The 25,430-nt window shown below is 33.8% G+C and overlaps 1 protein-coding gene across 1 annotated transcript in view; it reads left to right on the plus strand.

Moving 5' to 3' along the window:
* LOC127717655 (uncharacterized) overlaps window positions 1–23,676 on the plus strand; it is a 33,476-nt gene extending 9,800 nt beyond the window's left edge. The window contains exons 3-11 of the mRNA XM_052223395.1: window positions 1,648–1,818; window positions 6,028–6,140; window positions 8,867–9,008; window positions 10,844–11,043; window positions 12,358–12,405; window positions 13,202–13,316; window positions 18,199–18,444; window positions 19,705–19,833; window positions 20,716–23,676. Coding sequence (XP_052079355.1) covers window positions 1,648–1,818; window positions 6,028–6,140; window positions 8,867–9,008; window positions 10,844–11,043; window positions 12,358–12,405; window positions 13,202–13,316; window positions 18,199–18,444; window positions 19,705–19,833; window positions 20,716–21,971 — 2,420 coding nt within the window. The 3' untranslated portion in view covers window positions 21,972–23,676. The remainder of the gene's footprint in view (window positions 1–1,647; window positions 1,819–6,027; window positions 6,141–8,866; window positions 9,009–10,843; window positions 11,044–12,357; window positions 12,406–13,201; window positions 13,317–18,198; window positions 18,445–19,704; window positions 19,834–20,715) is intronic.
* The last annotated feature ends 1,754 nt before the right edge of the window (window positions 23,677–25,430 follow it).

Below are 25,430 nucleotides of genomic sequence, written 5' to 3' on the forward strand. Positions count from 1 at the left end.
TCTCCACAATTAAACCTCTAGCTAATAAATCAGTAATAGCCGATCTTGCAAAATCTGCATTATTCAAAGCTGATAAATTATTAGACAAATAAATTGATATTGGATTTGAATAGAAAGGAAAAATATAACCATTTCTTATAGTATCTATAATAAATTATCTATCCAAAATTGAATGTTTTTGCTAAGTCTACCCTTAACAATACTATTAGATTGACCTATTTCATATTCAAAATAATTATTGGTCAAATTGCAATCAATATGATTATCTACTAAAATGTCTTGTGAAAGTTAAAGATAATTAAAATACTCATCTTTCAAAAATTCACTGCGGCCTGGTTTGGGTGGCTGGTTTACTACTGTTGACATACGGACAGCTGGACCTGTAGTGTGCGTAGGACCCACAAGAGTAGCATTGTCCCCTCTGCATCTTTCCAGCGTTGAAACCTTGCTGAAGGGGAATTCCATTGAACCAAGGTCGCTGAGGCCCACGAAAGGGCTGCGGAACGAAGTTTGGAACCCGTCCTAATAGAGACTGATTTTTAGCCTTAGTTTTGGAACCATTTCCTCTAACCTGCTTAGCCTTCCCTTTTTCTTGCGGACAGCTCTATTGTCAGCTCGGATAATTTTTGCTTCATCCTCAGAATCACTTGCAATAGGATTAGCGTCGTATTGCCTAGCGGTATCCCAACCTCCCTCGGAAGTGTCAGCTATTTTGATGAGTTTGTTACGATGCTTAATTTTATCTACGGTAGATGATAACAAATCTCGTGCGTAATCTACCTTCCCATTGTCTATAGCCCACAAAGTCTGAACAAGATCCTCGAGATTTTCAGTATTAAAGTCAAATTGGATCTTATTACCTTCGTATTTCCATTTATAGGAAGCGTCTGTTTTAAGTTTCTTAACCTGGGATTTCATCAACTGGCTGGCACCCTGCAACTCTTCTCTTAATCCACCAATTTTCTCCGTCACTTTAGCATCAATAATTGCCTCGATATCTTTACTCTGTTGATTTACAGCAGTTAAAGCAGTTCTCAGCGAGATATCTGGTTCACCTTCATAATCCATGACTAAATTCGAATGTACTTAAATCGATAAACACAACTAGAACAATAAACGTGACCGATCGAGAAGACCCTATCGTGCCGAATGATTTAACCGCCAAATCACATAAAACACATAACCTAAAAACGCGACCTATGGGCAGACAATTCAGAAGAAAATAATTTCATTCTAATTCTTAAAATCAACCGATTGAAATTATATGAATACACAGAAAGAACATTAAACGCCATTTTCCTAATACATTATTTACATATGTAATATAAAAATTAAGGACTTTCACTCAGTCAATACGTTATATATGTACCTGTTATATTATATTGACACGCGGACTTCGTCCTCGGTCAATATAATCTGAACAGGTCCATATATAACGTATTGACCTCGTCAAAAGTCCATAATTGATAAATATGAACTGATGTTTGATTGTTGTTCACAATACTGATTAATATGAACTAGTATGTTGTAGTTCACGATAAAGTTTTATATGAACTGTTGTTTTGTTGTTGTTCTCGACCAAAATACCGCAAATGGACAGAACTGGTCCCCGGAGACCCTATATGTTGTTTTTGCAATCTTTCACAGATTGTACGGAAGCTGTGTTGGAATCGAAGTACAACCATTTGTATGGCAAAGATCTCTATCCGGGATGTCCCGATGATCTACAGTTAAAACCCATCATGGAAATTCATCCGGGTTGGCCAGATGCTGGGTATCGTCCAGGATTTGTAGTAACAATAAAACCTCCACGCACAGGTAAATATAACATGTAGTTACAATAAAACCTACACACACTGGTAAATATAACATGTAGTAACAATAAAACTTACACGCACTGGTAAATATAACATGTAGTAACAATTAAACCTCCACGCACTGGTAAATATAACATGTAGTAACAATAAAACCTGCACGTACTGGTAAATATAACATGTACCAACAGTAAAACCTCCACGCACTGGTAAATATAACATGTAGTAACAATAAAACCTCCACGCACTGGTAAATATAACATGTAGTAACAATAAAACCTCAACGCACTGGTAAATATAACATGTAGTAACAGTCAAATCTCCACGCACAGGTAAATATAACATGTAGTTACAATAAAACCTCAACGCACTGGTAAATATAACATGTAGTAACAGTAAAACCTCCACGCACAGGTAAATATAACAGGTAGTTACAATAAAACCTCCACGCACTGGTAAATATAACATGTAGTTACAATAAAACCTCAACGCACTGGTAAATATAACATGTAGTTACAATAAAACCTCGACGCACTGGTAAATATAACATGTAGTAACAATAAAACCTCCACGCACTGGTAAATATAACATGTAGTAACAGTGAAACCTCCACGCACAGGTAAATATAACATGTAGTAACAGTCAAACCTCCACGCACAGGTAAATATAACATGTAGTAACAATAAAACTTACAGGCACTGGTAAATATAACATGTAGTAACAATAAAACCTCCACGCACTGGTAAATATAACATGTAGTAACAGTACAACCTCCACGCACTGGTAAAAATAACATGTAGTTACGATAAAACCTCCACGCACTTGTAAATATAACACGTAGTTACAATAAAACCTCCACGCACTGGTAAATATATCATGTAGTAACAGTAAAAACTCCACGCACAGGTAAATATAACATGTAGTAACAATAAAACTTACACGCACTGGTAAATATAACATGTAGTAACAAAAAAACCTCAACGCACTGAGAGATATAAAATGTAGATACAGTAAAACCTCCACGCAATGGTTAATATAACATGTAGCCACAGTAAAACCCCCACGCACAGGTTAATATAACATGTAGCAATAATAAAACCAGAGTGTGTTATATAAACGTAACAATTTCACTCCCAAAAGATTAATAAAAAACGAACGATTATAAATGTGTTAACTGAACCATTACGTAAACGAACGCAAGTCTGTAAAACAGACTTTTTTCTATTTGTGAGTGAATCGACCAGTTTACACACCAATAAATAAATTCATCATAGATACCCTGGAAAATGCACTATGTAGTTTTTTTTTGTTTCTCGTTTGTTTTAAAATATAATAACTTTGCAAAGACTCAACTACGCACACAAGAATTGGTTTGTACAGCGCAGGATTTGAAATAAAGAAACAAAGCCCTTCAAAGGGAAAGTCCATAAAAGCACTGATAAAATGGTTTAAAAAATATCTATAAAATTTGAGAATGGTCGTCAAAGTAGTGAAAAAAATAACCATATAAAAATGTAAATATCAAGCAACCAATAATATAGGAGAAACAACGAGAAGCCATTACATTCCTTATGATAACAAAAAACCTGTTGTAAGTACGTTTACTTACTATTATTTAACGAGGGTTCAGTGAACGGAAATATGAACCAAAAATTGTTGTTTTATCGAAACTAACACTTCTTACCTTAAATTATTCCACGACTGACGACAGGAAGTCAACACTTTTCACAAGTACATGTATAATGTAATGGTGTTGCACTTAAAAAATTAGATACACATATTGAGAAAATTTCCGAGACAAATTAAGGTTGGAAAGTGGCATGTGTACGAAGTCACGAATTTATACAAATTTGGCAATACTAAATTCAGGAGATCAAGCCAACAAAACAATATTTACTCTGATTGGCTCCATTCTTGAAGAATCACAAATATTAAAGTGTTGTCTTGCTCGGCTCGCCCGTATTTAGCACCATTCATGTATTTTCGAGATTTTCAATATTTTGCATGTATACAGTTTATAAAGTTTTTTTTTTATGAGTATATAAAGTTCAAAGATTTTTACATGATATAAAGTGAAGAATATGTGGTATGATTTCCAATGAGACAATTCTCCACCAGAGACCAAATACCATAGAAACTAACAACTATAGGTCACCATACGGCCTACAACAATGAGCAAAACCCATACCACAAAGCAAGCTATTAAAGGCCCCATTAGTTTGGTTGAAATGTTTTTGTCTTTGTGAATTTGGAGTGTATTATTTACAGTTATTCGCTACTGTTCAAACACCATAAAAATACAAAATATCTACGTAATTTTTCATTGGAATACTTTTCCTGTCTCAATTCTAATGCCATACTTTAATTTTCAAACTGAGTATAATTATTAATTTTATATATACAAAAATCAAACCTTTAAGATGATTGTCAGCAGGTATAGGAACATAATAATAAAAATTCTCTTTTCTGAAATATTAAAGTTTCAAATAATTAATTTTCTCATTTTAAGGGCTTTCATAAAATAAGATCAAATGGTTTTACCTAGTACACAAATATACTTTGAAAATCGAAGATCTGAAAGATTGCATTCACCAGCTAAAAAAAAGGGACAATAACATTATCAGGGTTGGTTTGCATTTATAAACTCGTACTGAACATGTGCAGTATATTTGCCATTGGACGTTTAGCAAACAAATCAGGGTTGCCTTTGGTTTTAATTTATAAACTCGTACTGAACATGCATGAAATATTTGCCATTTGACGTTTAGCAAACAAATCAGGGTTGGTTTTAATGTCTAAACTCGTACTGAACGTGCATGAAATATTTGCCATTGGACGTTTAGCAATCAAATCAGGGTTGTTTTCATTTATTAACTTGTACTGAACGTGCATAAAATATTTGCCATTGGACGTTTAGCAAACAAATCAGGGTTGTTTTTTTCTTTAAATATTTTACTTTTCAATATAAATGAAATGCATGTAAAAGATACTCATTCAAGATACAAGGCTTATAGTTTTGTAAGCTATACGCACTTTTCGTCTACAACAGACTCGTCAGTGAAGCTCGAATCAAACAATTTAGAATGTCAAACAACTGACAAGTTTTAAAGAATAAAACAGATGTATGGTAATACAAATAAGAAGATGTGGTATGAGTGCCAATGAGACAACTCTCCATCCAAGTCACAATGTATAAAAAGTTAACAATTATAGGTCAAAGTACATGTACGGCCTTCAACACGAAGCCTTGTCTCACACCGAACAGCAAGATATAAAGGGCCCCAAATGACTAATGTAAAACAATTCAAACAGGAAAACCAACGGTCTAGTATATATAAAAAACGAGAAACACCTATGAATCACACCAACAAACGACAACTACTGCACAACAGGCTCCTGACTTAGGACAGGTGCATAAAAATGCAGCGGGTTTAAACGTTTTAACAGGCACCAATCATCACCTAACCTGAGACAGTAGTGTAACATTACAACATAAAAAGAAACACTATAAAATATCAATTGAAATGGCTTAATTCGATCAAGTATGATTTGCATGGGAAGTATAAAAACAGCCTTGTGTAGCCGAGGAAATAACTTGTCTTGATCTTTTTAAGGAAGTTCAACTTCCTTATATTTTGTCACACCATTGTAACCACATAATCCTTACCACTAGGGAGAGCATAGAGTGTTTTAAATAATCAAATCATTTCCGAATTTTTGTGGAAGTCAGTTACGTATTACTAGACTAAGATGTTAGACTGTACATAACAATATGTCATATTGTTGTATCCCCCCTCCCTTGAACTATACTTGTCGACAGAGCGGATATTACAATCGGGAAATGATAACTACACTTATGTTTGATTTAAAGAAAATGAAAATTAGGAACAAATATGATATTTACTGAAAAAGACTGACAGGAGATACCCTTTGGGGACAACCTAAAATGATAAGTTGATTCAGAAGAAAATAGCTAGACAGTGCAATGCCCCCCTCCCCACGACATGAAAACAAAGAAACAACAATCTACGAAACACTACACAGAAAACTAAACTGAGCTACGGAAACTCCACAAAAAACCGGAGTAAGCAGATCCTGCTTTACTAGTGTCATCCGTCGTGATCTTTTTGGCAAGTAAAATTTCGATCACAAGTCGTGTTAAGATTCGAAGTCAGAAACTGAGTGATATACTTGTTGTACTTTATATTTTCAGCTGATTTCTTGGTTGTAAAAGGATTTCAGTTGGATTACCAAGATAACACTGGAAGTAAGAGATGCATAGTGTTAGAACTTGTCAACACAACACTTACAGCAATACATAAGAAGGTATCGTAAACGGGAAGCTTAATACCAAACTTTATGATAAAAGAGATGATTTTTCATTTCCTATTGTTAATTATCCATTTTTAGATGGTGACGTTCCCTTGTCACCATCTTATGGTGTTTATATATCTCAACTTGTTCGATTCGCTCGTGTGTGTAACAACGTATTTGATTTTAACGAAAGAAATCTCTCTATTACTGAAAAATTATTACACCAGGGTTTTCGATATCATAAACTAGTCAAAACATTTACTAATTTTATCATCGGTACAAGGACATCATTCGTAAATATAAATCAGCATGCAGACATCTTATACGTTCATGTATTTCACATCCAATCTTTTATCATGGTAATATTCTATACAAAGCACAACAATGTCGTCATTCACTCCAAAAGCTAACCAAATCTTTAAACAGACTTATTCAGAAGGGATATAGCTACGATACTGTTGTCAGGTCATTAAAGATGGCATATTATGGAATTAATATTGATTCACTTATAGGGTCTTTGCATCATTTATTCTAAAACCAGTTGTTGACATGATACGGGTTATGTTCTTCTCATATATGTTATGATGGTATGATACTAAACTCCTAACGGGAGGGATTATGCTTGATTTTCATATGATGAAGACATAATCTTTCAATCAGTTTAATGAGGTCTGGCGCTGGCATGTTAGTAACTGCTAGTAGTCCTTTGTTAATTTATTTATCATTGTCATTTGCTTAGTTTCTTTTATTACCTATTCTGACATCGGACTCGGACTTCTTTTAAACTGAGTTTTACTGTGCGTATTGCTGTGTGTTTGTTTATTCTACATTGGCTAGAGGTAAAGGGGAGGGTTGAGATCTCACAAAACATGTTTAACCCCGCCGCATTTTTGCGCCTGTTCCCAGTTAAGAATCTATGGCCTTTGTTAGTCTTGTATGTTTTTTAATTTAAGTTCATTTATATGTTTTGGAATTTAGTATGACGTCCATTTTCACTGAACTAGTACACATTTTTGTTTAGGGGGCCAGCTGAAGCCCGCCTCCGGGTGCGGGATTTTTTCGCTGTGTTGAAGACCCATTGGTGGCCTTCGGCTGTTTTCTGCTCTTCGGTCGGTTTGTTGTCTCTTTGACACATTCCCCATTTCCATTCTCAATTTTATGTAAATTGTGTAGCAATACGTACAGGCGGAACAACATGTAGTAAACAAATTAGGATTGTTTATTTACTGTAAAATATATAAAAAAAAATCATGTTAAGCAGTAATTTGAATAATGAAATTGAAAACTTGGTACTAGAATATATTTTTGTAAACCCATCTGTCCTTATACAATGAATTGAGGGTGAAAGAAAATTTCCTCATCCCGAACCTATCCCCCCCCCCCCCAAAAAAAATCAAAAAAAGAATCCCAGATAGATTCCATTGGCAATGTAGTCCATTTGATGTCTTTAAGTCTTTCATAAGAAAAATTATGCATTATACAATTCTAATAAAATTTTGTGTGGATAAAAGAATATTAATATAAATAAGAAGATGTGGTATGAGTGCCAATGAGACAACTCTCCATCCAAGTCACAATGTATAAAAAGTAAACAATTATAGGTCAAAGTACGTCCTTCAACACAGAGCCTTGGCTCACAGCGAACAGCAAGCTATAAAGGGCCCCAAAATGACTAGTGTAAAACAATTCAAACAGGAAAACCAAAGGTCTAATCTATATAAAATACGAACAACGAGATACTTTTAGACTTTATTGCAAACTTTTAACAATAAAAGATAAAATCTGGTTTAATTCATCATTTCCGAATTACCTATAGCCTTGTATGAATGGATTACTGACTGTACATCCACAAGGATACCTATCACCTTGTATGAATGGATTACTGACTGTACATCCACAAGGATATCTATCACCTTGTATGAATGGATTACTGACTGTACATCCACAAGGATATCTATCACCTTGTATGAATGGATTACAGACTGTACATCCACAAGGATATCTATCACCTTCCAAGTAGTTATAATCACTACTATTATTTATAGCATAAATTGTATTCATATTTTACATTATATTTGTAAGTTTAAAATTGATTAACAAAAAGATTTTAGCCCCCCTGTAGATAGTTGAAAGAATTTATTTTTGGTTAATCTGCTGTTCATAAAAGCTTTTTTTATGGCATTTTAGTTGAGTAACAGATTTTTTAAAATAAAATTGAGCAAAGTAAAACGTGCACCGTTTGGTTTTTCGTTTTTTTTATTTCCTTCAAATTTCAAATTCTTTATTATCCTTATCGTAGGGCCCTTTTTGGAAATACAAAGTTTGACATGCTCATTCATCCTCTCATACACTACTTTTTTTTAACTCCGCTCAATTTGATTAAGTTACTTATGTACAACAACAACATTGGTGTGGGAGAGAAATCCAGCTTGGTGGATAAAGAGAGATAACTCTATATTTATAATTGACACTTTTACAAAGTAGAGGATAGTTCAGAATTCGGATTTGATGTTTTAGTAAAATCTTGTTTCCTTCGTTGTTCTTTTTTTTATTGCTTTTCTTTTTCACTATGTATTAGATACAGCTATACAATTTTTACCCCAAAGATATGTTTAACGTTTTTGTATAAGAAAGATGAGTTTTATATAAAACTACAGAGAAACAAACTTCCTGCGTTCACACTAAACGTCTGACAAAAAAATGCAACAACAGTGAATGTATGCTTTTTTCAAATTCAGAATGGTTTGAATTTTCAAGTGAAAATATATCCACTGGCACAAAAAAACAGAGAGTACATCTTCACTGCATACAGTCTACCGACACCAAAAAACAAAGAGGAGAAAGAAGTTCAAACCAGATATGGACAAACTAATAAATGGGGTAAGATTTCTCCGTTTTAGGGTGTTTTTTTTTTTTTTTGGAGGGGGGCGGGGGGGGGGGGGGGGGAGACAAGAGACATTTGTAAAGCATTGTCACGTGATATGCTTCATCTATGGGTTCAAACAGAAGAAGCACTGGTTAATGACCTTTCAGGAGCACATGAGTTCATCAGCAAGTTTTTTGGGGCTTCATGTTGCTCAATCTTCATTTGTTTTTTTGTAAATTTGGGGTCTGTTATTTGTCTGTTTGACTGTTTGACTGTTTGTATATTTTTTTTGGCCATGTAGGTGTCTGTATTATTAGTTTGAATGTCAGCTTGGTATCCTATCCCCACTGATTAACATAAAATTTTAAGATTACTAGTATGTCTTAAATCAAAATCACAATAATTGCATTACAATGATATCAATAGCATGGTAAAAGGTATTAGAAAAAAATCCTATCAATGGAACATATTTACTCTGCATCAAACATCCAAATGATACTTTTAACACAATTAGTGCAACTACTTGAATCGATTCCTTTCCGAAACTACCGAGTACACTTCCCTTTTTGTGGGATTCGTTCTTTGGTTAACTTGATAACGTTTTGTGCACTAGTACATTTTTCATTGTCATAGGATTGCTGTCTGATTAACGCGTCTACCTACTTCGCCTATTATTCGTGATATTTGTATTTTCGTCTTTTTTCTTTTTTCTTTTTGACATTGATTGGTGTTGTCTTGTCTTGTTCCTTGACTTATGATATTGGACCCCAACCCTTCGACTCACCGGTCTTGGTATCTTCTTGATTGTTATAAGTTCATCACAGTTGTTGTAAAAGACTGCGGAGTAGGTAATCTACGGTCTTTATCGAACATGAATATCATCACGTGTATAATCGAGGTATCATCACCTTTATAATGGCTGTATCATCATCTTTATAATCGGGGTATCATCAAGTGTTTAATCGGGGTATAATCGCGTGTACAATCGATGTATCATCACGTATGTAATCGATGTATCATCAAGTATGTAATCGATGTATCCTCACGTATATAATCAGTGTATTATCACGTGTTAAATCGGTGTATCATCACGTGTATAATCGGTATTTCATCACGTGTATAATTGGTGTATCGACACGTGTATAATCGAGTTTTCATCTAGTGTATTATCGGCGTATTTTACGTGTATAGTCGGTGTTTCATTACGTTTATAATCGATGTTAGATCACGTGTATAATCGATAAATCATTACTTGAATAATCGGTGTATTATTACATGTGTAAAAGGTGTACCATCACGTGAATAATAGGTTATCATCACGTGTGTAATCGATGTATCTTCACGTGTTAAATCGGTGTATCATCACGTGTATAATTGGTATTTCATCACGTATATAATTGGTGTATCGACACGTGTATAATCGATGTATCATCGCGTGTATTATCGATGTATCATCAAGTATATACTAGGTGTATCATTACGTGTATAATCGATGTATCATTACTTGTATAATCGGTGTATTATTGCGTATGTAATACGCTACCATCACGTGTATAATAGGTGTATCATCACGTGTGAAATCGATTTATCATCACGTGTGTTATTGATGTATCGTCACGTGTATAATCGGTGTATCGTCACGTGTATAATCGAACAGTTGTGCTATTGAATGGATAAACTCTGAATTGTAAAATGTGTCTAAAATTTAGAAAAAAAGTGAAAACGTACTTAGAATAAGTCTTTTTTATTTGCGCTAGGAATGCATTCAACCAAGCTCAAATTTCGACATTCAAATGTATTCTAATTCTAATTCATATTACTTTATTTAATAAGTGTTTCATTTTCATAGAATTGCAGTCATCAGATCAATGGAGAACGACAATTGCCTTCTATGTCAACCCGAAAGACAGGTTTATTGACTTCCGGTTTGTACCAGCTCCAGCAGATTTAAAATTCTACTGGTATAACATAACATTGTCCAGAATTGTATCAAATGAAGGCAACGCTCTAGAGGGCAGACATACAGTATCATCTACGGGGACAAACCTAGTAAGAGTCTTCACAAATTAAATTGATGAATCTATATTTTAAAAACACAAATAAAGAAATATTATGTTAAATCCATGTACGTCAATCAATTAAAAAGAAAGGACGTGCAAATTACCAGAAAAACCTTTTTGTTTTTAACTCTGACGGTAAATTTGTATTATACAATAGCAAAAAAATAAACTCATCATAGAATACAGACTAAGAATATTGCATTTGTTTTTATATATGTTACATGAAATATCTACCATTATGATACTATGATATCCACAACCAAGGGTAACACACCACTTTTGTAACTGGTCTGTACATTTGATTTCAAGTTTTGATTCTTAATTGTTTTTTTTTTTAGTTTTTCGAGTGAGTAATCGGTGTTTAACGCTACTTTCAGTTTTTTTCGAGGATTGCATCATTATTAACAATATATAGACAATACTTTATTATTAAACCTCAGGCACATAGGTGTACAAGAGGACATCATATATACACGTATACACATTTTTATACTCAATACATTTACATTACACATAATAATGCACGCATGCATGGTAAAATACAGCAAAATGTCAATTAACAAGTTACCATGACATTCAACTCAAAAAAGACAAATATTAAACATAAGTATCGTGTAAGTATTTTTAAAAATATTGCTAAGTTTTTGTAAAGTTCTACATGACAAAATGTTAGAAGCTGTTTTAATTTGTACTCCGTTGGATTTGCAGTATAAAATTCTGGTATATATTTATTTCTAAGCAGTTTTATTTCCTGTTTTTGACATTTGAATAGATAATGAAATTCATCTCCTATCCCGTTTCCACAGAGATGACAAATTCGCTCATCTTTTGGTATTCTAGACCATCTTCCCGTTTCTACAGGAAATTTTAAATTTGAGCATCTGAATTTTGCTATATAAATCCTGTCACACAGCTTCAACTTGATTAAATAGGTTTCCAAACGAAATTCCTGTTTGTAATGTGAATAAAAAGCACCTCTTGAAGAGGTATTCATTTGGGAAAACCAATGTTGGATAAATTTGTCATTCAGTTTTTGTGAAATAATGTTCTTTAAACACAGTTTATCCAATGGAAGTTGATTTTGCCAAATAAAACTAATTCCATTTTCGTCAAATATGGATTAAACGTACGTAATCCATTTAAATTTTGTGGGGGTATTGAAAATGTAATTTGAGCATTAATTTAAACATAATGGAAGATAACCGAACAGATGTTCTTGGTTATAAGTGTTGTTCACCTTTGTTTTTTTAACTCCCAAAGATCTATGATATTAAGATTCTAATTCCCAATTAATTATTTTCAGACAGAAATGTCTTTCTATGACATCGATCCTGGTCATTACAGAGTTGGTGTAAGTATCAATTATCAAGTGCAGCATCATGCACTCAAATACATGAGTGTCTGTATGGGGTTTACAATATAGAGAATAACGGCCCAATACTACAGCAAAATAGGCCAAATAAATAGAGAAGAATAGGGCCAGAACATGAAGAAAAGAGAATAATGGGGTGCCTACATATATAGAATAGAGATCAATAGGCAAAAACTGTAAAGAAAAAAGAAAAGAGAAAATTACATAAAAAATGAAAGAATACAGAAAGGAAGGACCCTCAACACTCAGTGTCTGTTGCGAATGAAAAAATTATGAAACGACAACGAAGTATGATTTATTAATTTTGTATGTTAAGGTCAAGGAACAGTAAATGGGCTATGTCACAGATTTGGGTAAAGTATTTTGCATATAACTTTGGCTCGTTGGACTTTGACTGAAAATCAAAAAAATAATGCATTAATCTCTTTTATTTTCTGAATATTACTGATTGAATTCATTCAAAATAGATGAACATTTGTAAAGAAAGCTCATAAAATCGGCGAAAAACGTTCTTAAATTTGTCTTATAATCATCAATCTCAAATTTCAAATGCATAGATTTTTTCTTGAAGACTATATGTTGTTGATACATAAACTTACGTTTGTGATACGAATCTCGGCAGTTAAATTTTAAGTATTTAAAACGCTCGGCTAGCCTCTCGTTTTATATTTGAAAATGTAAATGTCGAGAGTTGAGAAATATTGTATCACACACGATGCATTAGTAGAATCTATATATACATGTGTGTATTCCTATTGAATATTCTTTAATCTAGGTACAACCATTTGACGACAAAGCACGAAGTAATTTTGAGTGTAAATGTAAAAATCTGTTATCTGTCTGTGTGTCCTGTTTGAAAACACTGACACGTGTTATAGAGATCCCAGTGGGTAAGTTGTGAAATTAATAGCACTAAATACATCTGCATAATTAACGTACAACATTAAATTACAACATTACAAAATTTACAATATAATTATATAATTCTTATATGATTTGCATATTAGGGAATACGTTGATATGATTGGTCGAGAAGACTTCCGGTAGTTGTTCTTGACGTTGTTTATTTTTCGATAGACGACGTTGACCGAACTTCTTTTTGTAACCAATGTAATCAAGATAGCGGCGATAATAACACAATCGGGCTCGACGTTTAAAAGAATTATTTTCACTTCGCGTTAATCGTTTTACTAATTGATAAACACAAAACATTCATTTGAATGATAATAAGAGTTTTTGTAGTTTATTTTTTTATCAGATAGCAAATTTCATGGAGTACATATTTTTGCTTTAAACAACAAATATATTCATGCGTCAGGCCAATTCAATGACTCAAATATACAATTTACATGTGATAGAGGTTACGAGTGTGGAAAAATAAATTCCTTATCTCCAATTTTAAAGAATTATAAGGATTAAACGCATTTTTAAAGGAATTTATTGGTGTATAAACTGGACCAAGTCACTCACAAACATGTCATAAAAGTTCTTCGGACTTTCATTTTTTTGTGAGTGAATTGGTCGAGTTTATACACCAATAAATACATTTAAAAAGGCGTTTAATCCTATAATACACTGTAGGAAAAAAAAAACAATTTATGTGTACGAAGTTTAGAAACAGAAAGAAAGTGAGGCTCGTTAACCTTTTCTCCTGTTTCGAAGCGAGTGTCCTTTAATTTTTTTAAAATTCCAAACTGGTTTCTTTGACTTCTATAGGAATCGCCATATACATGGCTCTAACGGAGATCATGATGAGGACCCAAAATTAACAGCAAGTTTAATATTACCGTTCGCTTAACATAGAGGCAGGATAACAGAGAATACAGAGACTTATTTCTATATATATTGGTATGAGTGCCAATGAGACAACTCTCCATCCAAGTCAAAATTTATAAAAGTAAACCATTATAGGTCAAAGTACGGTCTTAAACACGGAGCCGTGGATCACACCGAACAGCTAGCTATAAAGGGCCCCAAAATTACTAGTGTAAAACCATTCAAACGGGAAAACCAACGGTCTAATTAATATAAAAAACGAGAAACGAGAAATACTTATGAACCGCATCAACAAACGACAACTACTGAACATCAAATTCCTGATTTAGGACAGGTGCAAACAAATGCAGCGGGTTTAAACGTTTTAATGGTACCAAACCTTCACCCTTATCTGAAACAATAGTGTAACATCACAACATAGAAAGACACACTATAAAATATCAATTGAAATGGCTTAACTCAATCAAAAGACATATTAACACCAGTGAACATATACTGAACAAATAAATTTAATCTATGATACAATGTAAATACAAAATGAATAAACTAAGGGAAGAATAATTAAAGGAACATGTTATACCGCTGTGAAATGTTAAAGAATATAAGAAAAACAATATGCTAGAACAAAAATATCAGCCATTTGCAATTATTTAAACACAGGTAAATGCAAATAATTTTGTTGTTAGGTATACATGTACAGTTCAAATAGAGAAAGGAAATATGTTTACAAAATAAATAATTTTGATGTTCCAACATTCCAACTGACTCCATTTTCAGAAAACGACATCTGTAACAAACATAAACTTTTAGCTACCGCTTTACAAGCAGAACCAAATACAATGAAAGTCCCAACTATGTATTGGCTTCCGAAGCTACACAAAACACCTTACAAATATAGATTCATTTCGTCTTCAAGCCATTGTTCCACTACTAAATTGTCTATTCTTCTTACCAGTACACTTGGTACAATCAAAAACCTGATAATAAATTGTTCAAATAAGGCCTTCGAAAATAGTGGAATTAATTACTTTTGGAGTGTCAAGAACTCGTTGGAAGTACTTGATAAATTGCATGCATATATTGGTGATTTTGAATCTGTTCAAAGTTTTGATTTTTCTACCCTATATACCACATTGCCTCACATTCTCATTAAGAAAAAATTCACACACCTAATTAAATGGGCATTTAAAAAGTCAGAGTGTGAATATATATGTTCAAACTCTTTTAGGTCATTTTTTAGTAGCAATAAACAAAAAAAACTATGTCAATTGGACATGCTTTGATACTATATATGCCCTTGAATTTTTACTAGATAACATTTTTGTTCGCTTTGGAGATTCCGTATATCGTCAGGTTATCGGAATTCCAATGGGGACTAACTGTGCACCACTTATTGCGGACCTTTTTTTTGTATTGCTATGAGTTACAATTTATGACAAAAATCAGTAAAGACCCATCGAAACAACATCTGATACACAAATTTAATAATACTTTTAGATATTTGGATGATATTTTGGCTCTCAATAATGACGACTTCAGTATGTATACTAAAGAAATTTATCCTGTTGAACTTACTTTAAATAAAGCTAATACTAACAATGACCACTGCCCTTTCCTCGATCTTGATATCTATATCATTAACGGAAAGCTTAATACTAAAATATATGATAAAAGAGATGATTTTTCATTTCCTATCGTTAATTATCCATTTTTAGATGGTGACGTTCCCTTGTCACCATCTTACGGTGTTTATATATCTCAACTTGTACGATTCGCTCGTGTATGTAACAATGTTTTAGATTTTAACGAGAGAAATTTATGTATTACTGAAAAATTATTACACCAGGGTTTTCGATATCACAAACTAGTCAAAACATTTACTAAATTTTATCATCGGTATAAGGACATCATTCGTAAATATAGCTCAACATGCAGACTTCTTATACGTTCAGGTATTTCACATCCAACTTTTTATGGAAATATTCTTTATAAAGCACAAAAATGTCAGTATTCACCTCTGAAACTAGCAAAACCTTTAAATAGACTTATTAAGAAGGGATATAGTTACGATACTGTTGTCAGGTCATTAAAGATTGCATATTTTGGCGTTAATATTGATTCACTTATAGGGTCTTTGCATCGGCACTAAACACATTTATTTAAAAACCAGTTGTTGGCATGACACGGGTTATGTTCTTCTCATATATGTTATGATGGTATGATACTAAACCCCTAACGGGAAGGATTGTGCCTGATATTCATATGATGAAGACATAATCTTTCAATCAGTTTAATTGAAGTCTGGAGCTGGCATGTCAGTTAACTGCTAGTAGTCTGTTGTTATTTATGTATTATTGTCATTTTGTTTATTTTCTTTGGTTACATCTCCTGACATCAGACTCGGACTTCTCTTGAACTGAATTTTAATGTGCGTATTGTTATGCGTTTACTTTTCTACATTGGCTAGAGGTATAGGGGGAGGGTTGAGATCTCATAAACATGTTTAACCCCGCCGCATTTTTGCGCCTGTCCCAAGTCAGGAGCCTCTAGCCTTTGTTAGTCTTGTATTATTTTTAATTTTAGTTTCTTGTGTACAATTTGGAGTTTAGTATGGCGTTCATTATCACTGAACTAGTATATATATTTGTTTAGGGGCCAGCTGAGGGACGCATCCGGGTGCGGGAATTTCTCGCTGCATTGAAGACCTGTTGGTGGCCTTCTGCTGTTGTCTGTTCTGTGGTCGGGTTGTTGTCTCTTTGACACATTCCCCATTTCCATTCTCAATTTTATAGTACGAAAAAGTGAAAATTTATATTAATACCAAACACTTATCAAAGCTGGTATATAGACCAGATATAACCCTGAATAACATTAGAAAACAGAAAAGCATTACAATTAGTATCAACAGGTCAAATAAACAAGAAAGTACGATTTGAGAGTACTCGCAGTTACTTACAGCTAGTTAAAAGCCAAAAACAATTAATAATAAAAAATTATGCATCAGAGACTAAAATCAACTAAAACACATCCCAGGGATTTAGTATTTTAACGTCATGGACAGTCAAAGAAGACATGACTTGTGCAATGCCAAAAATAAATGTATCGACAGGCAGTAGGATAGTTAGAAGTTAACCTCTTTATAGATCAAAATGAACGTGGGTGTGTCTTTATACATCCCGTTTGAAAGAATACAAATTTAGTTATGTTTTAATTTGCTGATGACAAAATCGATATTAGTGCCAATGTATTATGTATAAACTATATTCAAAGATCTAATTACAACATTGGTAGGATAACCTTTACTAATACGTTTGTTTAAAGGTTCGATGAGTTTACACGGATCACATAGTGATTTCTGCGCTTTAAGTACAATATTACCGTAAAATTTAGGATGTAAAATACCGTTTTTAATCAGTTTTCTACAGGTACAGCCAAATTTACTAATCAAATCTTTGTATACCTAATATTTGTACAATAGGTGGCTGATTGCAGGATAAATATTCTAATTTCTTTCGGTTGAAGTAAATTACGCAGCTGAATCAAAAACATGTATTTCTGTAAATCAAAACATGGTTATGATGGCATATATATGAACAAATGATGTATGTGGAATTTGCAATACAATTAATTGTTCGAAATACTATATATTTTCGACCCCATAAATAGATTCCCTTAAGTTAGCTGTATTTAGCAAAACCTTTCAGAATTTCGGGTTGATAATGCTCTACAACTTCGTACTTTATTTTGTCGTTACTTTTTTTGTAATCGAGCGCTACTGATGAGTCTTTTGTAGACGAAACGAGCGTCTGTCGTACAAAATCATATGCCTGGTATTTTTAATTAGTTTTTTTACGAACCTTTTTAATATTTTGTATTCTTATAAACAAAAGGAATACTTAGTCTATTAACTTCTAATAATCATTTGTTTTTAATATATTGTTGTTTGAAGGATTATAATTGTATCAATAATAATATTTTCTTTTTTGTTACATGTAGATAACACCCCAAGTGCTCCGATTCCGACGCCACTGTCACTGACTGCAAAACTCAAAACTTCAGTCATTACTACAGAGTTGTTTAAAGGAGAGCACACCGTTTCTGACAAGGATGGGATGGCGGAATCAGTTGCCGTGACCTCACAAGAAGATAACCAGCCTAATTATATTGCATTGATAATTAGTATAGTCGGAATTGTAGTCCTTGTTGTAGCAACAGGAATTTGTTATACAATTTATGGACGGCGTAAGTTAAATAACACAATAGATAGATATAAGAAGATGTGGTATGAGTGCCAATGAGACAACTCTCCATCCAAGTCACAATTTGTAAAAGTAAACCATTATAGGTCAAAGTACGGCATTTAACACGGAGCCTTGGGCACAGATCTTTCATCTTTTGTGGGGCATAGTTAAAAAACAATAATTGTTTGATTTTAATTTTTTTGCAAAACCAAATTGATTTAAAAGAAAAGTAAAAACAAAAGTTTGCTTCTATTGAAAATTATAAAGCATATATATTTAAAAAAAAATTGTGCATGTATTTTGTTGATTTTTTTTTAATCAAAGTTGAAAAAGTTACTTGTTCCGAGAAAAAAAAACCCTACCAACACCTCCTTTTTTTTTTTTCAAAAGATGAGTGGCTGGTGCATATCTTACCTTATCCCACCCAATATTGACGATTTAATACCCGTAACTCTTTATTTTCCAATACAGTTGTTGTAATTGCCGATATTTTGTAAGCAACTTACCAAGTTGGCTGAGTACTGAGTCTTGTCAGATTCGTCTAGATTCTGTCAGGTTAGTGTAGATAGATGACTGTCGTCGTCTAATGGCTAACCGGAAAGAGAGAGAGTGTATCCTGGGATTGCTGATTTCCGGTTGGGGTCTGGCTTAAAACCAACAACCAATACCTCACAGTTTTCTCTTTTGATTTTTGTGATCGAAAAGGATTTTACGACTTGAGAACATCTGTAAATTACATGTACTGTCGACAGTCTGTCGTCTGCTATCTTCATATCTACGGTACAATCATCAATGTCGATCCAGTTTAGGGCCAAAAAAGAAATCTCATATTTCTTATGAACTATGATATTTTGGCATAAAATCGCCAAAATATTTTCGCCTCGATCCGCTCGACAGTATCTATTACGTTTTGTGGATATACACACGCTTTCAAAAATCCTGAATCTGCCCCTGAGTTCTTCGATCAATATATATTCGATGTATATTAATAAATGACATATACAAATTATACTCATAAATTCACTCTGACATTACTCAGTTCTGCGTTGCTTTATTTAAGAAACTAAGGTTTCTGCTCCCTCAGGTAATGTTGACCTTTGGTGATTTTGGCGATTCATTTTAAGCCCATGTTGATCATAATGCTCCTCGCGTCTTCAAATTGTTAGGTTTGAGCGTTCCTGATGAAGGTAAATCCAGAAATGCTACTAACGTAACACTTATATAGTGATATTTACTCATGTAGGAGTTTTTAATTTTCCAGGACTGAAGGAAAATAAACTGATGGATGTGTGCAGAAATTTTTATAAACGCCCTCCTCCCCATGACGGAAACAGATATGAGTATCCGACAGTTGCTGAAAAAGTACCTTACACATCAGTAAAACAAAAGGGTAGGTAATAAATATACTGAAGCGACCGAAACATTCGAAACACTCCCATGAATAGAATATCCAAAGCGTACAACAGATAAAAATAAATATAGTCACAATAACAAAGGGTAAAGGCATTTTATAAAATCAGGAGCTAAAAAATCTTGTATAGTGGTCAAAAGAATGGACAAAGGCAGAGTAAGCAATGGATTAAAAGATTCTGTATTATTTATTTACGAAATGATGGTGAGGTTATGCAACATTAGTTATTATTGAATTTATGAATTTGATTTAGTCCATTAAAAGTGGAAAATAAAGGTCAAGTACTGAAACAGTACTCCGAAGACAACATATATAAAAACCTATGAATGATCTAGCATGATTTTGAAGGAGTGCATGTTTTCTGATCGTCGCATGTATGTGGTACTATACACCATGATGTATGTGTCAAGATCCTGTCATTTTTTAAACACATAGCGTCAACATGTAAAAACTTCAGCTTAACTCTATTTCAATTTTTTTACTGAATAGTTTCGTCAAGTTTTAGAAAATTAACACATCAGATTTTAGAATATGAACATTGACTCATGATAACAGATAACTAGAAACAACAAGTGGTATATAGTGTTACTAGTATTAGTTTTACTTCTCAAATATCTTGAAATATTTGCAACTGGACGTTAAGCAACCAACAATCAATCAATCAATCAATCAAATATCTTGTAATACAATTCAAGCATGATGGATTTTCACCTCAAATAACTATGCGTCTGCCTGTAGTAAATATGACGTTTTCACATCTAACTATAACTTTAAGTATGGTAATAAGCTCATTATATTTGGACAATATTTGCATAATGTCATCACTGTTTACAACATCTTTTTAATTATATTACTTTAAAGGTGAAGGTTTGAACAATGAAAGATTGATTAGTAGGAAAAAAGTCGCAGTCATTGCAGCAGATGATAACGAATTCCACACGAAGGTTGTGCAATCTCTTGCAACATATTTACAGAATCAAGGCCAATGCCACGTCAATTATTTCCCATGGAATCAGACGGACGACCAATTCCAGTGGATTACTAGAACAGCAGACGATGTTGATTTTCACGTGCTAGTCTTATCTGCGTCTGCCTGTAGTCAATATGACGCTTTCACATCTAACAGACCAATAGATGCTACAGATATTTTTATACCATATTTATCAAAAATTCTCAATCAGGTTCAAAGTCATCAAAAAATCTTATTTGTAAGTTTCGATTACTTATCTGATGTAAGTATGCCAAACGGACTTGGTAGTTCGTATCAGTTATTGGATAATTTTACAGGCTTCCTGTCCCACATACATAAACCTAACCCAAACGACGGTCACATGGAAACACGAACTTTTAGTAAACACCTATCAGAAACAAGAGAGGGTCGCGATCTAATGAATGCAGTTGATAATGTTATCAAAATAAGCAGGTTTAAACAATCTAAGATGTATGGGTCAAGGATGGATTCTGGATATAAAAGTCATTGTGGAATGAATTCTGTGGATGAAAAAGAATGGAGAGATTTTACACAGAAAAATGTCATCAACGCGATAGTACAAGAACAGACGTATGGGGACAGATATGGTCAATTCGTCATTGATCCTGATATATGTAGTTTCAAACCTGTAGACGATGACGACGGGCTTTCAATATTCACTACTATTACTATAGCCGAGGGTGAAGCAGGAGATCGGATAGAAACATCTGAGGAGGCAGAAATGCACTTTAACCGCGATCGTTCATTCATGCATGCTGCTGATGATTTGCAACGGCGGAAAGCTGCGTTAGGGAATATCTCTAAACAACCGAGACAAAACATATATGCTACTGACAAGAATGGAAAACAGATTAAACCAAATTTAAATCCAGCAAGCCAAGAAAATGACCTGTGTCGAAAACAAAGCGCATCTATAAACGGAAGTAAAGCTATAGAAAATGAAGCAGGTGCGTTCATTATATCGGGAGACAACTCAGTATATCCTGGTACCGATTTCTTTCTACCTCCAGATCCAAGCGTACTCAGCGAAGATATTACAACAGAGTACCAGTTTAAGATGATGGATGATATAAATCGAGGACAATTTAACCCAGATTTAGACAATATTAGTGGGAAAAGTGTCTAGAAATCAAAATACTTCAACTGTATATACTAAAATAAACTGATTTCTACTCGTGCTAGCAAATGCTGTCTCATTCAAAAAGTATTAATGTGTACATATATAGATTCTTGTTTCACGGCCACACTTTTGAATTTGACTTACTGCAAGTTTCAAAGACTTGTTATTCCAAAAAAACGAAGGACGTAATTTTATATTTTTTTCCGTTGTTTATTTATTAACCAGTTTTTATATTAATGTATTTACATGACAATGTCTCAAATTTGAGTCGATTTCGACTGGTATTTCTTTGATACAAAGTATATTTGTAGTATTGTAATTTGCTTTAAACTGTGTTTTATTTAATATGGCTGCAATACAGATTGTAGTAGATTGTCTATTTATAATTTAGAATGTCCTATTTTGTGGACTATTGTCTTTTTTTGTTTGTTGCTAAAATTTTGTCTGTCAGTCTATTATTAAATTAAAAATTCATTATTTTTATTAGCCTATTAATATCTTTTTTCTTATTTATTGTATATATTTATGTTCTTTTACGCAACAATCTGTCGTAGTAAAATAACTATCATTTCTTGGAGAAGAATATGCTTACTTTTCCATGACATCTGTTTACACTTCCGGTCATAATGGGAGCACATTAGGAGTGCACATGTCTTATTGTGGTTGTATGTTGTTCATATATGTGTTAATTGTGTGCTAGGCTATCCTTTGTTCATAGAACTTAGAATCTTTCTTTTACATGTTTTCACAATTTTTCAACCTCTTGGGTTTATTCCTAGGCGGTGCATTAATTCAATTTTATCCAGCACACACTATATTTAACAACAAAAACGTTTCCAGATGCAATACACTTCTACTTGAATATTTTGAAATTGTTGTTATTATGAATACATTTTTTATACAGTATAAAATTCGTTTTGTCTATAAATTTTATATGATAAGTCATGAGACTTAGTTGTTTTAAGAATAGTTTAGTTTTAGATTTAATAACAAAAATAACCAAAGCATTAACTGCCAGGATATATAGAATCCAATGTATATATATTTTATTTTTAAAGCATTGTTTACCAGAGTTCTTTGTAGTGCTTACGGCAGAGAAAATCTTGAACACATCAAACTAGGGATACTTATCCACCGTTCGTTTAAATACAAAGCCTTACACTTTCAATTTGTGTATTAGAAATGTTGCTTGAGTGTACGCGTATGTGTTACATTATGCCGGGGCCTTGGCAAGATGTTAACCCCCTAGTTTATTCGGCCTAAAGATTGGCTACACCAATTAAGGTCTTAACAATCCGGCATTTAACCTTCCATAAGGGGCTTTATCAATTTCTAAATATCAATTATTTGACGTCCCCTAGAATGGGCCCGACCAACCTGTAAAAACCCCTAGTCTTGTATGTCAATGAGAAAACTCAGCAAACTCTAAATAACTCCTAGTCAAATTCACTCGGGAGGGCCAAAGTATGTTTCTAATTACCCTAAATCTTGTGAAAGGACTCATTAGCTTTTTAAGCCTGTTCTTAAACCGTCATTACATTGTAGCATTGCGAAAAATGGGTCAATATCGGTCAAAATTTATTTATTTGATATTTACTTTTTTGTATGCTTGTTGTGTCATGACTAGTCTTAGTTGTACACATTCATGATTTTATTTGCCTTGACCAATATGAATGTAATTGCATTAAAAATAAATAAAATATATATTTGATCTTTTATCTTTTGGCTTTATAGGTATTAAGGTGGTACCTAACACTACAGGGAGATAACTCTGTAAAAATCAGCTAAACGTTTTGATTACGTTGTATTGTTAAGGAAATATTAAGCTTCTCAATGATCAAAATTAGTGTTTGTCAAACTGCTATATAACCAATGAAATTTTTCTGATAAAGTGGTTGGTTCAAATTTTTTGAAATTTTTATATTTTTGTCAAAGGGTCAGAGTAAACATTTTGTCAAAATTTTATGAAAATTAAACGAGCCAAATTAATATTAGTCAAGGTGTTGGGTACCACCTTAAGTTACCGGTGCGACAAAGAATGGAACCCGACTATAGGCATTAAATACATGTTGAAACCAGACTGAGTGACAATAGTTGTATTTATGAAAAAAGGTATACTTGGTAGAGCGTCAATGAGGCATCAACCCAACAACGCAAAAAGATTCCAATTGATTGACTGATATATACTTTTTATCTGGTCATTTATCAAGGAGTCTTCATCGGGTCATTTACCACGGAGACTTCATCAGGCCATTTATTAAGGAGACCTTATCGGGTCATTTACCAAGGAGACTTCATCAGGCCATTTATTAAGGAGTCCTCATCGGGTCATTTACCACGGAGACTTCATCAGGCCATTTATTAAGGAGTCCTCATCGGGTATTTTACCAAGGAGACTTCATCAGGCCATTTATTAAGGAGTCCTCATCGGGTCATTTACCAAGGAGACTTCATCAGGCCATTTATTAAGGAGTCCTCATCGGGTCATTTACCACGGAGACTTCATCAGGCCATTTATTAAGGAGTCCTCATCGGGTCATTTACCAAGGAGACTTCATCAGGCCATTTATTAAGGCGTCCTCATTCGCGGGTCATTTACCACGGAGACTTCATCAGGCCATTTATTAAGGAGTCCTCATCGGGTCATTTACCACGGAGACTTCATCAGTCCATTTATTAAGGAGTCCTCATCGGGTCATTTACCACGGAGACTTCATCAGTCCATTTATTAAGGAGTCCTCATCGGGTCATTTACCACGGAGACTTCATCAGGCCATTTATTAAGGAGTCCTCATCGGGTCATTTACCACGGAGACTTCATCAGGCCATTTATTAAGGAGTCCTCATCGGGTCATTTACCACGGAGACTTCATCAGGCCATTTATTAAGGCGTCCTCATTCGCGGGTCATTTACCACGGAGACTTCATCAGGCCATTTATTAAGGAGTCCTCATCGGGTCATTTACCACGGAGACTTCATCAGTCCATTTATTAAGGAGTCCTCATCGGGTCATTTACCACGGAGACTTCATCAGGCCATTTATTAAGGAGTCCTCATCGGGTCATTTACCACGGAGACTTCATCGGGTCATTTACCACGGAGACTTCATCAGGCCATTTATTAAGGAGTCCTCATCGGGTCATTTACCACAGAGACTTCATCGGGTCATTTACCACGGAGACTTCATCAGGCCATTTATTAAGGAGTCCTCATCGGGTCATTTACCACGGAGACTTCATCAGGCCATTTATTAAGGCGTCCTCATTCGCGGGTCATTTACCACGGAGACTTCATCAGGCCATTTATTAAGGAGTCCTCATCGGGTCATTTACCACGGAGACTTCATCAGTCCATTTATTAAGGAGTCCTCATCGGGTCATTTACCACGGAGACTTCATCAGGCCATTTATTAAGGAGTCCTCATCGGGTCATTTACCACGGAGACTTCATCGGGTCATTTACCA

The sequence above is a fragment of the Mytilus californianus genome, unplaced genomic scaffold, assembly GCF_021869535.1.
Source record: "Mytilus californianus isolate M0D057914Y unplaced genomic scaffold, xbMytCali1.0.p SCAF_10, whole genome shotgun sequence".
In the NCBI taxonomy this organism is placed as follows: Eukaryota; Metazoa; Mollusca; class Bivalvia; order Mytilida; family Mytilidae; genus Mytilus; species Mytilus californianus.